General features: G+C 36.1%; 1 protein-coding gene across 2 annotated transcripts in view; it reads left to right on the top strand.

Annotated features, from left to right (window-relative positions):
• MACO1 (macoilin 1) overlaps positions 1-15,550 on the top strand; it is a 77,570-nt gene that overhangs the window by 15,977 nt on the left and 46,043 nt on the right. For both annotated transcript variants that reach the window (XM_051988205.1, XM_051988206.1), the window contains exons 2-5: positions 8,248-8,389; positions 9,488-9,614; positions 12,175-12,298; positions 15,028-15,206. In XM_051988205.1, coding sequence (XP_051844165.1) covers positions 8,248-8,389; positions 9,488-9,614; positions 12,175-12,298; positions 15,028-15,206 — 572 coding nt within the window. The remainder of the gene's footprint in view (positions 1-8,247; positions 8,390-9,487; positions 9,615-12,174; positions 12,299-15,027; positions 15,207-15,550) is intronic.

Raw genomic sequence — 15,550 nt, 5'->3', positions numbered from 1 at the left:
TCATATCCACAATTATGCAGAGGAACTTCAACATGCATATTGATGTTCTGAGATATCCTGTCCTCCTAGTTCTTTGGTCTCCTAATTTTTGAACCTCCTCAATTTTTGTGACATATACTTTCCCTCAGCCATACAAAGGAATAATCACATCATCATTTCCTATGTGTCTTATTTTAAAAACTCTGAAAATCCAATGAACCCTTGAAATATCTTCTATTTTCAACTTTCCCTCTGCCTCATACTTTGCTTTCCCTGTGATCTTTCAAGGAATCATCTTGTTCATTGCATTTTCTTTCTCTCTTTTTTTTCTTGATCTTATCTTTAATCTGTTCAGCTTTATGCTGCCTTCCATTCTTGAGGTTCCTTGGACGAAGTCCTTTCTCACTCCTTGCCCCAGATGTGGATTACCTCCCACCATCTTCTTCCTCCACTCTTACTCATGTTTTCCTGAATGAAAGGAAGTTGTATTGAATGGATCATTTTAAAATCTGTTATGTAGTTTTAACTGAGCCCTAACTGCTATTAGTTATTGTCATTTAGTAATTGACTCTATTGTATTTCTCACAGCAGCATTCCAAATCTTTCCTCTCAAGTCCTTCATGATAGCCTTTTTTTATCTGTTCTCAGGCTCAACTTCTTACTAAGAAGATAGACACCATTCATCCTGAGCGCTTTTTCTCTCCTCTGTTTTAGGTTTTCAAAGACCTTATCATCTCTACTCCTTCCAAAAATTGGGCCAATCTCTTTATCAAAACTTTGTCCTGTGCCCATGGTGCTGCCCTCTTCCAACTTCTCTTGAAAATTTCCCACAAAATCATTCTCTTCTCTCTCTCCTCTTTTATTATTCCCTCTTTAGTCTCTTACTTTCTGGTTCCTTTCTGCTCCCTACAAAGATACCCAGTCCCTACCCCATCCTTCACTTACCGATAATATCCCCTAAAACTAATATACTGTTTTCCTCTTACATCGTACCATTCCTAGAAAAAGATGCATGCAATATTGTTTTTACCATCTATCTCCACTCACTTCCCACCTCCTTGTCTGCCAATATTATTGTACAACTTGAAACTATTCTCTTTAAGGTTACTCTTTTTTTAAAAAATTACTTTTTATTGATAGAACTCATGCCAGGGTAATTTTTTACAACATTATCCCTTGCATTCACTTCTATTCCGATTTTTCCCCTCCACCCCCTCCCCCAGATGGCAAGCAGTCCTTTACATGTTAAAAAGGTTATAGTATATCCTAGATACAATATATGTGTACAGAACCGAACAGTTTTCTTGTTGCACAGGGAGAATTGGATTCAGAAGGTATAAATAATCCGGGAAGTAAAACAAAAATGCAAGCAGTTTATATTCATCTCCCAGTGTTCTTTCTTTGGGTGTAGCTGCTTCTGCCCATCTTTGATCAATTGAAACTGAATTAGCTCTCTTTATCGAAGAGATCCACTTCCATCAGAATACATCCTCAAACAGTATCATTGTTGAGGTATATAATGATCTCCTGGTTCTGCTCATTTCACTTAGCATCAGTTCACATAAGTCTCGCCAGTCCTCTCTGTATTCATCCTGCTGGTCATTTCTTACAGAACAATAATATTCCATAACTTTCATATATCACAATTTACTCAACCATTCTCCAATTGATGGGCATCCATTCATTTTCCAGCTTCTAGCCACTACAAACAGGGCTGCCACAAACATTTTGGCACATACAGGTCCCTTTCCCTTCTTTAGTATCTCTTTGGGGTATAAGCCCAGTAAAAACACTGCTGGATCAAAGGGTATGCACAGTTTGATAACTTTTTGAGCATAGTTCCAAATTGCTCTCCAGAATGGCTGGATGTGTTCACAATTCCACCAACAATGTGTTAGTGTCCCTGTTTTCCCACATCCCCTCCAACATTCCACATTATCTTTCCCTGTCACTCTAGCCAATCTGACAGGTGTGTAGTGGTATCTCAGAGTTGTCTTAATTTGCATTTCTCTGATTAATAATGATTTGGAGCATATTTTCATTTGTCTATAAATGGTTTCAATTTCTTCGTCTGAGAATTGTCTGTTCATATCCTTTGACCATTTATCAATTGGAGAATGGTTTGATTTCTTATAAATTAGAGTCAATTTTCTATATATTTTGGAAATGAGGCCTTTATCAGAAGGGTTACTCTTTTTTTTCTTTTTTGAATTTTTGTTTTCCCCAGTTACATGTAAAAAATTTTTTTATTATATATGTACATTTGGTTTTTTACATATTTCCTTATGAATCATGTTGGGGAGAAAAACCATAAGAGAAAGAAAAAAAACAAGAAAAAGGAAAAAAAAAGGTGAACATAGCATGTGTTGATTTACATTCCATCTCGTCTCCATAGTTCTTACTCTGAATGCAGATGGCTTTTTCCATCCATAGTTTATTGGAGTTGCTTTGCAACCCTGAACTGCTGGGAAGAAGAAAGTCTGTCGTAGAGTTGATCATCACATAAACTTGTTATTGCTGTGTACAATGTATTCCTGATTCTCTGTTTCACTCAGCATCAGTTCATGTAAGTTTTTTCAGGCCTTTCTAAATATCAGCCTGTTCCTTGTTTTTATAGAACAATAACATTCCATTACTTTCATATATGATAACTTATTCAGCCATTCTCCAGTTGATGGGCATCTACTCAGTTCCCAATTCTTTGCCATCATAAAAAGAGCTGCTGCAATAATTTTTTTGTACATGTGGAATCCTTTTTTTTTTTTTTCCTTTATGGTTTCCTTGGGATAAAGACCCAGTAGTATAACTGCTGGATCAAAGGATGTGTACAATTTTATAGCCTTTTGGGCATGGCTCCAAATTGCTCTATCATGAGAAGGTTGTATCAGTTCACAATTCCATCAACAATGCATTATTGTCCCAATTTTCCCACATCCCCTCCATTTTCATTAACTTTTCCTGTCATCTTAACCAATCTGAGAGGTATGAGATGAGATTTCAAGAGTTGTTTTAATTTGTATTTCTCTAATCAATAGTGATTTAGAGAATTTTTTCATGACTATAGATGGCTTTAATTTTTTCATCTGAAAATCGTGTTTATATCTTTTGATCATTTATCAATTGGGGAATGACGTGTATTCTTATAAATCTGACTCAATTCTTTATATATTTTAGAAATGAGGCCTTTATCAGAAACATGGACATAAGAATTTCCCCCAACTTTCTGTTTCTCTTGTAATCTTGGCTGCATTGGTTTCGTTTGTTCAGAACATTTTTAATTAAATGTAGTCAGAGTTGTCCATTTTGCATTTCATAATGTTCTCTAGTTGTTTTTTGACCATAAATTCTTCCCTTTTCCAAAAATCTGATAAATAAACTATCCCTTGCTCTCCCAATTTGCTTATAGTTTCACCCTTTATGCCTAAATCATGTATCCATTTTGATCTTGTTTTGGTATGGGGTGTGAGATGGAGGCCTATGCTGAGTTTCTGACATATTATTTTCCAGTTTTCTCAGCAATTTTTTTTAATGAAATAGCAAGTTCTTAGCCCAGAAACTGGAGCTTGGGGGTTTGTCAAATACTAGGTTACTCTACTCATTGATTATTGTGTCATGTGTATCTAACCTATTCCACTGTTCCATCACGCTATTTCTTAGCCAGTATCATATGATTTTGATAACTACTGCTTTATCAGTCTGGCAGTAGAACACTGGTAGCCAGTGTTCTTTGTATTTTTTTTTTTTTTTTAGTCATCAGTTCCCTTGATATTCTTTTGTTCTTCCAGATGAATTTTAGTATTATTTTTTCTAACTCCATAAAATAATTTTTTGGCAGTTTGATTGGTAGGGCACTGAACAAATAGACTAATTTAGGTAGAATTTTCATTTTTATTATAGTAGCTTGGCCTTCCCAGGAACAAATAATATTTTTCCAATTGTTTGGATCTGACTTTATTTGTGTGAAATGTGTTTTGTAATTGTATTTATATAGTTCCTGGCTTTGTGTTACCACATAGACACACAAATATTTTATTTTGTCTACAGCTATTTTAAGTGGAATTTCTCTCTCTCTTGCTTCTGAGCTTTGTTAGGTAACATAGAAATGCTGATGATTTGTGTGGTTTATTTTATGTCCTTTAACTTTGCTATTAATTAATTAATAAAAAGTTATTTTTTTTTAATTGTTTCAAGAAGATTATTGAATGATTCTCTAGGATTTTCTAAGTATACTATCACATCATCTGCAAAGAGAGAGTTTTATCTCCTTGTTGTCTACTCTAATTTCTTTAATTTCTTTTTCTTATTGCTAAAGTCAACATTTCTAGTACAATATTGAAAAATAATGGTGTAATGGGCATTCTTGTTTCATCCCTGATCTTATTGGCAATGTGCCTTGCTTCTTCCTATTATAAATAATGCTTGCTATTGGTTTTAGATAGATCTACTTATTATTTTAAGGAAAACTCCATTTATTTCTATTTTCTCTAGTTAGCAGTGATGCCCTCATTGCCAAATTCACCAACTTTTTTCTTAAGTCTTCAGCCTCCATGATGTCTTCAAAACATTTTACAATGTTGATTTTCTGCATTTTCATTACACTTTTCACTTTTATTACTGATTCAGATATTTTTCTGCACATATAGCATCATTGTTTATCCAATCCTAACCTCTCTCCTGAACTCAAGTCTCACAGCTGCCCATTAGACATGTCAGATTGTGTCCTATAGACATACTGAACTCGGTATCCTTCCCCCATGCCCTTTCTCCTTCTGACCTTTCCTAATATTGTGAAATGTGCCACTATTCTCCCTGTTACCTAGATACATAACTTAGGGGTTATCCTAAGCTCCTGACTCTTTCACCCCATGTCCCATCTGTTGCTTCTATCTTTGATACATCTCTCCCACATGCTCCCCTCATCACCTCATGCCTAGCCTATTAAGGCAGTTTTCTAGATGGCTTCCTTGCCTCCAGTCTTTCCCACACTCCAGTTTATTCACTATTCAGCTTTTAAGTGATCTTCCTCAAGTGTAGCTTCTGACTTTGTCACCACTCCCTTCTCAATCCTCTCCCCTACAGTTCAGAAAAGGCCATTTTAGCCTGGCCTCTTCTACCTTAATAATTCGCTAGCATCTTATTCCCTTTTATGATGACCCTGGTTTCCTTTCTGTTCTTTGAACAAGATTCATTCATATTCTCTCTCTCTCTCTCTCTCTCTCTCTCTCTCTCTCTCTCTCTCTCTCTCTCTCTCTCTCTCTCTCTCTCTCCTCTGCTTTTTCTACTGACTTTTCCCCATGCTTGGGATGCCTTCTCTCCTCCCCTCTGCCTCCTGCCTTCATTTCTCAGCTAAAATCCTACCTCCTGCAAGTTCCTCCTTAATGGTAGTGCCTTCCTTCAGATTACCTCCAGTTTATCCTCTCTCTATTTTGTTTATTCATATTTGTTTACATGTTATCTCCTCCATTAGAATGTGAATCTCTTAAAATAGGGAGAGTTTTTTGCCTTTCTTTATATCCTTAGCACCTGGTGCATGATAGGTGCATATTCACATATCTTTCTCCCTGTCGGTATACCTTAAAGTTTCCACAAGTTCTGTGACCCTTTTAATGAAGATAACTCAGAGATCTAATATCTGACCCAGGACTCTCTCCTAAATTCTAGTCCAGTATTACCAATTGCTTATTAGATATTTCCAATTAGATGTCCTGTTACCATTTCAAATTAATTGTACCCCAACTTGAACTCATTATCTCTCCCCTTAAACCTGCCCCTCTTCCAAACTTCCCTCTTTCTTTCAAGTTTTTCTTGTCACTTTGTTTTGCAGCTTTTGGATTAAGCTTGACTCTTCACTCTCCCACACCCTCCAAGTCCAGTCACTTGCCAAATCTTGGCAGACCCACCTTCATTACATCTTTTCCTCCTCTCAATGTCCTTCCCCTCCCAATACCGTGACCTGATTCAAGCGCTCATCGCTTCCAACCTGGATGATTGCGGGAGTCTCCCAGTTGGTTTCATGGACTTGAGAATTTCCCTTTTCTATTACCTACACAGCTATCAAAGGGATAGTTTCCTAAAACACAGGTCTAACCACCTCATTGCCTCCTCCAGAGACTCTAGTGGCTTCCTATTAGCTCTAGAATAAAATGCAATCATCATTGTGGCTTAAAGCCCTCCCCCCTCTTAAGTTTTCATTCTTAGTACTCCCTTCAGGCACGAGGCATGATGGCCCCCTTAGTGTACAACATTCTGCTCTTCCCTCTGGGAGCTACTTCCCTGTGCCAAAGTTTTCTCAGAGCTTTCCTTCTACATGCGCAGGTTGTCATCTCCTTCAGAAAACCTTTCTGAGTCTGATTGGTCCTTATTTCGTGTTTATCCTGTATTTGCATAATTGTGGGATGTTTATAGCCCTCAGGTGGAATATTCACTCTCTGGGGGTTGGAAAGCTATTTTATTTTTAATATTATATTTATATTTATAATCTCTATATACATCACGCATTATTTAATACATAGTAGGTGCTTAATAAATGGTTGTTCATTTTTGTATACATATTCTCCCACAAGGCTATTTGGATACTTAATAAATGTTTGATTAATGAATAATTTTTTTTATCTAATTGTATTGTCTATTAGTTCAGCATTGAAATGTATATTAAAATTAAAATTCAAGGCAAAATTGTTTTGTACATTTCTAGTACATTTAAAAAAACTTTAACTTCATCTAGTTCAGAACTGATGGGGGTAGACTATGGGGTGGACTGCTGGATGCACTCTAAAGATTTGCTAAGCATAGGGCAATATAATGGCCAAAGACATCAAAAATAGGCAGGTTTGAAAAACATTTCCTTTCCTTAGTCTTATGTATTTTGAGATAATGAATATGAAGTATATTTGTTAACTTGAGGATCTTAAAAATATTTAAATGAATAAATGAATCTGAGAACTACAAAGAATCTTGGCCAATCTAGACCTATCTATGTAGCCTTCTGGAAGAAACAGCTAAGAAACTTGCCAAAGTGGACTACTGATTCTATTTATTTGTTTAACAGGCGTTCCTTTGCTCATATCTTGGGATCTTTCTAAGAGAAAGACCCAACCTAAATTGAAAGCTAGGTTTTCTAATGCCATGTGAATTTCTCTTGCCCTCTTTTATTTCTGTGCTCTTTTTTAGTTCTAGGCAAACCACTCTCAAACTCTAGGCTTTCTCTCTGTGTAAAAAGAGAGGATTTGGTCTCTAAAATTCCTTCCAATTCTAATATCTTGTTAATCTACTTTACTTCTGAAGAGAATTGGGAGAGAAGAGAATCATAGAGAGGCAAGGAAAATTACTAAGGAATATGGCCACATGCTATATGATTTTTGTAAATGTACAGTATTTTTTTTTTTTTGGGGGGGGGTAATGATTTAATTCTGTAGGAAACTTGCAATTGACATCTGTTCCCTAAGTTACTTTCACTACCCTTGGCTATTTTGGAGGGTTGTTTGTTTTTTTATTTGAATGCAGATTAGCACAGAGTGGGCCAGAGGAGAAAAGGAAAAACAGACTGAGCACTTGAAGCATATACGGATATGCATCAAGAATTTCATGGACCTCTGCAAACAGATGTAAAAGGGGTGGGGAAACAGCAAATTTGAGGCCTTTCAACCATGACATTTTCCTCTAATGAAGAACAGCTTGCAAGCTATAATTTCGAGTGTGTGTGGCAGTATTTTGAAGCCAGACAAATAACACGTTTTTAAATAGTGGTGAAATTTAAATGTTTTTGCCACTCTAAATGTAGTTAAGTACTTTTGGTCATCACCAGACTTGGCATAGGAGTATCATCTGTCTTGTCTTGATAATACATAGGACTTTAATTAAGAAGTATTTTTTTTTTAAAGACTGAGGTGGGTTATAATAGCATCTCTTTTTATCTTTGACTTTCTTCATTTTCATGATGAACACCAGAGCTATCAGATAGGCAACCCATAGGCCCCTTGTGCAAATATGTGCATCCTGATTCAATTCAAAATCTAATTGGGAAATGTCTAGATAACTAACTAAAAATGTAATAGAACATACATAATGTTAATATGTAGTTTTTTTGAGTCACTGTGTAGTCTGCAGGGATGCTTATGCACATTTTGGTGGCTCCTTTTCTGTTTGAGTTTGTCACCCCTGGTGAACACAATTACTTAGATGCTTCTCTTGATCAGAAGTAGTAGATGTTTTTCCAGCTCTTAACAACTGTCAGTGAATTAACACTTTTATTTTTATTTTCTTTTGCAGTACATTTTTATACCTGAAATTCCTGGTAGTGTGGGCGCTTGTGTTGCTGGCAGATTTTGTCCTGGAGTTCAGATTTGAATACCTTTGGCCATTCTGGCTTTTCATCAGAAGTGTTTATGATTCCTTCAGATATCAGGGTTTGGTATGTTTACTAAAAATTATTTCCAATCACATTGTCCAATAATACATAATAAATTTCATTTCATGGTCATATCAGGGATACCTCTAATAATGGATAATGGAAATGATTTAGTATGGGTACAAATTGAATTTCCTTACCTTAGTCTTTGGCCCCAGTATATCTCTAAATGGCATTTTGTCTCATTACATTAGGCAAAACCAAAACTCCTTAGGAGTTTGTAGAAATAAAAACACTTAGATGATTTTTTCTAAAGACTTTTCAAACTTCCCAAACCCTATGATCCTTTTTATTCCTCAATCCAATAGAAAAAGTTGAAGGCCAGAGTTGTTAGTGAAGAGTGAAACATTGATTCAGATCAGATGAGATAATGAATTTTTAAAGTGCTGTTGTTATCAACATTCTCATTATTTCAGCTGGTTTGTTTTATTGTTTTTACTGTTAATACCCATGGCTGTTAGTTCATTAGTAGAACCAAGGCCAGAGGTTTCTATTGTGGCCCAGTAAGTATTGTTCTAAAGCATACTCATTGTAGAACCTCCTTAGCTCCCTCATACCCTTATCTGCCTCCTGTGTACCATAGTTCATAAAAGGAGCCTACTCAAAGATTGCAAATGGGTCTGGGTAAATCAGTGGCTTGAAAAGACCACATCTTAAGTATCATAAAATGACTTGTTAAACTGCTGCCTCCACTCTTAAAGATAGATAAGTCTGTCATGAAACCTTGTAGTAGTGAAGTTGACTCAGAAAAGATTATTCTTTTTGAGGGATAAAACTCATGGTCTTTCAGGTTTAAAACCTGTGAAATTCCCATGAAGTTAGTGCTGGCTAATTTTGCTTTGGAGAAAGGGACCTTTCTCCTTAGAGAATTAAGTATTATAAATAGTAGTCATCTTTAATGTAGAGACTTGGTCCTTTGCTTAATGAGTTACTGCTTAAATATTTACATTGAATTTAAGTATTGTGAGCTTACTTTAGAGTTTACTGTATTCAGTTCTTTTAGAAACTTATTTTCAAATGTTTAACAGATGTTTAACTGCTGCCTTTTGATGGAAAGTAATTTGTGTTCTGATATTTTGTTTTGCTTTTTTTTTCTTTCAGGCCTTCTCTGTGTTTTTTGTTTGTGTAGCATTCACCTCAAATATAATATGTCTCCTGTTCATCCCTATACAATGGCTTTTTTTTGCTGCCAGCACCTATGTATGGGTACAGTACGTCTGGCACACAGGTGAGTCTTTTGGATTTTTAAATGAATTGAAACTTTGAATAGTTTTGAATTCTAAAAGAAAGGAGAAAATACTTTTGGTGTAAAATGTGATAGAATAAGGATGAATGTGTGCATTTTAAACTGTTTTCTGGATTACTATTAGATTACTATTAAGAGTCAGTTTGGTTAGTGGACCTGGGAGTCCAGAGGCTAAGATTCCAGTTCTCAACAACTGTGGGGTAATACTCAAAATCACAGTTAAAATCTATCAAGATAAATCACTCTGTGTAAGCTTTAGCTTTTTTGTCTGTAAAAAAGAGAGAAAGAGTATATGTCAGGTTAATCTCGTATTCTGAGATCCAAATTTCTGTATAGATTGAGTTCATCAAAAGTTTGGCCTTCAGCTTATTAGTTATCTAATTAAAACTTTTTAGTAGTTTTCAGTCCAACATCTTTGTGATCTCAGTTAAGTTGCAGGCACTGAAACGTGTGAAACCTTCAGTATGTAACTTTTGATGAAAAAATCTGCCGCATGTCTGCAACCATTCACTCTTCAGAGTTAGCCATTAACAAATAATATCTAGCTTATTTATTTAATAACAAGAGTGCTGATACTATGTGGTCTAAATGAAAAGATTAGGCTGGTATAATTTTTATATTTCTTCAGAGGCCAAGGAAAACCTGACTTTTTGGACCAATTCTGAACCTGTAGGATTTCAGCACTAATGAAAAACAAACAACAATAAATGATAAATCTGTCATAGAATAATAAAACTGAAAAGGCTTTAGAAATAATCTAGTCTAGCCCATCATTCTTCAGATAAGGAAATTGAGGGTGGTGGTAGTTACGGTGGTGGTTTTATTTGTTTGGGGGAGGCTTTGGGATTAAATGACTTCCCCAGGGTGACACAGCTGGTGTCTGAGGCAAGATTTGAACTCAAGCCTTCCTGACTTCATAGTGGGTGCTATATTCACTGTACCCCTTAGCTATTCCCACATTGATATCTTGTAGAGCAACTTCTGTTCATATTCTTCTATAAGCTTAATAAAGTATGATATTTAAATACTTTAAGGAGCCATGATTTTATGAATGTGGGTTCTTCCAGCAGTGGATGGGGATCACAGGGCCTGGAGAGTCTTTGACAGTTGCTAATAAATTATCCTACAGAAACCTATGTGGTAATGATGAGCTGGAAGGGTCCTCAGAGGCCATCCTGTCGTGGACAGGCCTGAGAATGAGACTTGCTGCCACACTGCCTCAGTGTGAGGGCCTCTGCTTACCCAGATTGGTCCACGGATAGCAGACCGAGGTCATGGCCAGCTGGGAGTTCTAGGCTCTAAACTATTTTTTGGAATAAGTTAACAGGTTTCTCATTTAGCATGAGAAATATTTCTTAACCTTTGAGTCCCCAACTTGCTGTGCTGGAGTGTAATAAATCAGTGATGATCTTCCTATTGTTCAAAGGAACTTTTCTTTGGTGTTAAAATTGTAGTGGGAGAGTGGGGCATGATTAAAAGGTGTTTCCAGAAGGTCCTGGGGAAATGGGAAAATTTAGTAACTTGGAAATTTCTGAAAGAGGGTATGGCTTATAACTGGATTATGAAAAGCTGTTGTCTTGAGAATGACTCGGTTTGGGTATGTTTTTTACACATATTCATGAAGCACTTCTGCTCTCTTGGTCTGGGGAAAGCCAATTTCTTGTGTGCTGCATCTACAATAATGCTACCTGTTGTTGTCACTGTCTTCAGACAGCTCTGTTACAGCACTATGATGCTAGAAGAAAAGCACTAGGGAAAGAGTAAAGACCAGGATGGCAGTTCCTGTTCTGCCACTAATTTCCTTAGTGACTGACCTTTGGTTTCCTCTGTGAAACGACAGTATTAGAAGTGATGGAAGATGCCTTCCAAATCCCGTGGGACTAGTCTTTTCCCAGTTATCATTAGGAAAAGGATCTTGAATATTTTCAAGTTATTGATAGAACTTTTTCTGTCTTTTCTTATGCACTCTTCTGTAGTTATATTTTCCCATCTGATTAATCTCTCATGGTTTCTCTCATCAAGTTAGTGTGGATGTTCTCCCTCCCCTTATCTTCCCTTTCCTCTTCATCTCCTCCTCTTTTCCCTTATTCTCTTCATCTTCCTTTCCTTGTCCCTTTCCCCTCTTCCTCTCCCTTTCCCTCTTTAATTTTTAATTTCTAAAGAACACCTGTATTGGACAGAAGTATTCAACTTTGTCTGCATACACCTTCTAATCCTGGACTTTCCTTCCTCATCTGTAAACTAGAACAGATTGGACTAGATGGTCTCAAAAATCCTTTTCAGCTCTAAATTCTGTGATTGTAAAGTCAAGTCTAAAATATTTCCATAGTTTTGACTTTGAGAAAACAGACAAAAAAAAATCTATCGGAAAAACTAATTTTTCTTGGTTCTTTGGAAGGGTAAGTGTTTTTTTAATTCCCAGCAAGTTGAAAGCTTTAATGAAAATCATGGAAATTAAGTCAAGAACTGCTTCAGAGTCACTTCAGTTAATGTATTGCTGATATCTGTTTCTGTGGTGCTTTTTTTTCCCCTTTTTTTGCAGAAAGGGGAGTATGTTTGCCCACAGTGTCCCTGTGGATACTCTTTGTTTATATTGAAGCAGCAATTAGATTTAAAGATCTCAAAAACTTTCATGTAGACCTCTGTCGTCCATTTGCTGCTCACTGGTGAGTATAGTATGCTTTATTAAGTTGTCTTTAAATGCTTTTTTTTTTTTTTTTAGCTTTTTTATTACATATTTTAATCATTGCCAGTATTGTAAATTTCTCATTTTGCACTCATTAGATTTTTGCACAGAAGGATATCTTCATGAAAGAATAAATTTCACAAAGAGTGCACTTGAAATTTCCAGGATATAGGGTCTGGCCCAGAGAGTGTCTATGTCAAATCCCTATTGGCTCAAATTGTAGTGTAGAGTTTGTAATGTAGAGAAAGAAGTTCTGAACTGAGAATCAGCTTCCAGGCAGAATCCTGTTCCTCTTCTTCCAGAACTCTCTATTTGTAAAAACTCTCAATAAGCCATTTACCTTGAAGAAACCTCCATTTCTTTAGCTGTGCAATAGAGACAATAATGGTCATATAACCTACTTCATGGGATTATTAGGAGCACCAAATGAAATATGTGATAGAATACTTTATTAATCTTAAAATGCTGGGTAAACATAAGGTATCATTATTATTCACAACTTAATAGAGGAGTATTCCAACCAATGAAATAATGAAGTGCATTATAAACTTACCTGCTGGCTCCTTTCCCTCATTATTGCAGAGTTCAGAAACTATATATGTTATGTAACATTGCAAAGCGATTCAGACTTTGCCAGTGTATGAGTTAGTTTGGCTAAACTGTTATATCTTTTGTTTATTCTTTGTTATAATGCACAGTTCTTTGAAAGAGAAGTTTATATTGAAAGATTTTGTAATGATATAAAAACAATAGTTGTCAATAAAAATTTCTTTAAAAAAAAACAATAAAGTAACAAGTATTTCTGAGGAAAAATTAATGAATGCCTTTAAGCAAAAAATAAAATCTTTAAAATATTAGTATTTAGATGTATATCATTTATCATTTATCATCAGTTTATCAGTTATCATTTATCAAGAAAATCTTTTTCTTCCTCTGAAACATGCAAAAATTGTGATCTTTTAAAATAAGGCTTAGTTGTCATTTCTTTCCCATTGCTAAAAACCAATTTGCTTAATTATAATTTCTCCCAAATATGTCCATGTTTGCTAATATTTAATGCATAGACTACAATTAACTTGTTTCCAAGCCAGAAACATAGATCTTTTCTTTTGAACTTTTAGCATAGTTGTATGAGTAAAATAAACCCATTATAACCTTTTGCTTTAATTTTTATAATATGCCTTCATTTGGACTCATTATGGTGATTGATAGAATTTGGATGCCAATAAGTTTATTCCCAGGTTATTAAAGTATTTGTTTGCTGAAATGACATCAGGTTGGCTGATGAGTTGACTGAAAACATTTCAACTTGTCATCTTCCTAAAGACCGGGATAATTAACTGGAGCTGGCTTCCTGATGTGTTACCAACCAGATGCTGGTGCTGATGCCATTATATGTTTATCTAGATCAGTGGTGTCAAAGCCCAGTAGAGACAGGAGCCACTGAGTTGCACATAAGGATTCCTTTGGGCACATATTGACTCAAAAAAACCCATATTAACATTATGTTTTATTGTGTTTTTATTCATTTTGTTAAATATTTCCCAATTACATTTAGTCTGGTTGGGACCTCACTCTCAAGAGTGTTGTTTGCTGGGCTACATGCTTGACATCTTTGGTCTAGATGAAGATTCTATTGAGGTTATGGTATTGTGTTTGCAGAACAGTTTTCCAGAAATAGGTGATGGTGGTACCCTTCTGGCAACAAGAAGATTAAAAAGCTAAAGCATTCGTCTGAATTTGAATCCTGCCTTCTGGTACTCAAGAGTCTCGGATGATGGCCTATTGGATTTGTTTTTCTAACTTTGAGATCAGTTTATATTCACCCAAAGAAAGGAGGTCCAGTGCTTTTCACATAGTATTTTTAAAGGGCAATCTTTGCACAGTTAGTACTTAATGGTTGATGAATGAAAGAATGAATGAATGAAATTATATAGACCACCCTGCCTAACATTAAGGTAAAGAGTATTACAGGAGTGGATCAGTTCCATAGGAGCTCTGTTGCAATGGCAGTTGACCAAATAGTGTTAAGAGTGGGATTCTGGGACATTGACAATAGCCTGTGATGACACATTAATGTGAAATTAGGTTGGCAGTGCTCTTCGAAATATTCTTGTGCTCTAGTAACTCTTATTAGAAGACAAATATTCCTTTTTAAAAAACACATAATCTAGTGTGAGGTTAAATTTATTTTGTATGAAAATCATGTTTCTCTAAAGGTGATAAAGACCTGGTGACATCTTTAATTAGATTGAAGTCACAGAGAGCGTCAGACTTGTCAGAGAGTCAGTCTCATTGGTCAATTAGGAATGAGCCATTCTTGTCACAGTGTTTCTTTTCTCTTTCATATGTTCTCAGAGCACTTTGTTTCTTAGGTACTCTTCATATTATGATCTAGATTCCATTTATTCAGATGTAAATTATCTGATTCATGTTACTTTTCTTTTCCCTTTCTATTAGTTAATGAGCTCTTTGGGGACCGGGACCTTGTCATATGTACCTCTGTATCTTCTCTGATACCCAGTACAGTGTTCTGCCTTGAATGAATGAATGAATGAATGAATGATTTCCTGTAGTCAATGTCACCATCACAATCACCTAGAATTTCTCAGTAGTTCTAGTTGTAGGGGCTCTCACAGGTACATGAAACACGTGGTCTCTCTCTTGTATCTTAATGTGCTTTTATTGACTGACCTGTCTTCTTTCTAGTATTGGGTACCCTGTGGTGACCTTGGGCTTTGGCTTCAAAAGTTACGTAAGCTATAAGATGCGGTTAAGAAAACAAAAAGAGGTGCAGAAAGAGAATGAATTTTACATGCAGCTTCTTCAACAGGCTCTCCCTCCAGAGCAACAGATGCTGCAGAGGCAAGAGAGGGAGGCGGAGGAAGGTAGGTCCAAAAGCTCCATATCTGCTTCCTTACCATTCAGTGTGCCTGAGGGCGATGAACATTGGACTGGATGCACAAGACCTGGTTCCAATGCTGGCTGCCCCACTGAGTGGCTGTGTGACCACAGACAAGTGGGTATGAGAACGTTTGTCCTCCCAGCATCATGGGGGATTTGTGAGGAAAGTGCTGAGGAAGGTTCTTAGACAGTTGGAAAGGGTGCGGCCTTGAAGGCATGGTGTTGCGTTGTTTATTCTTAGTATCAAAACACAGGTACTTTGAATGAACAATTACTAGATGAGTTTAAGAACCAAAATGTTACCAAGATTAGGATGCTGAGGGGTGTG

The sequence above is a fragment of the Antechinus flavipes genome, chromosome 3 (assembly GCF_016432865.1).
Source record: "Antechinus flavipes isolate AdamAnt ecotype Samford, QLD, Australia chromosome 3, AdamAnt_v2, whole genome shotgun sequence".
Lineage (NCBI taxonomy): Eukaryota > Metazoa > Chordata > Mammalia > Dasyuromorphia > Dasyuridae > Antechinus > Antechinus flavipes.
Note: the sequence above shows the minus strand (reverse complement) of the source record. Positions and strands in the feature narration are given on the sequence as shown.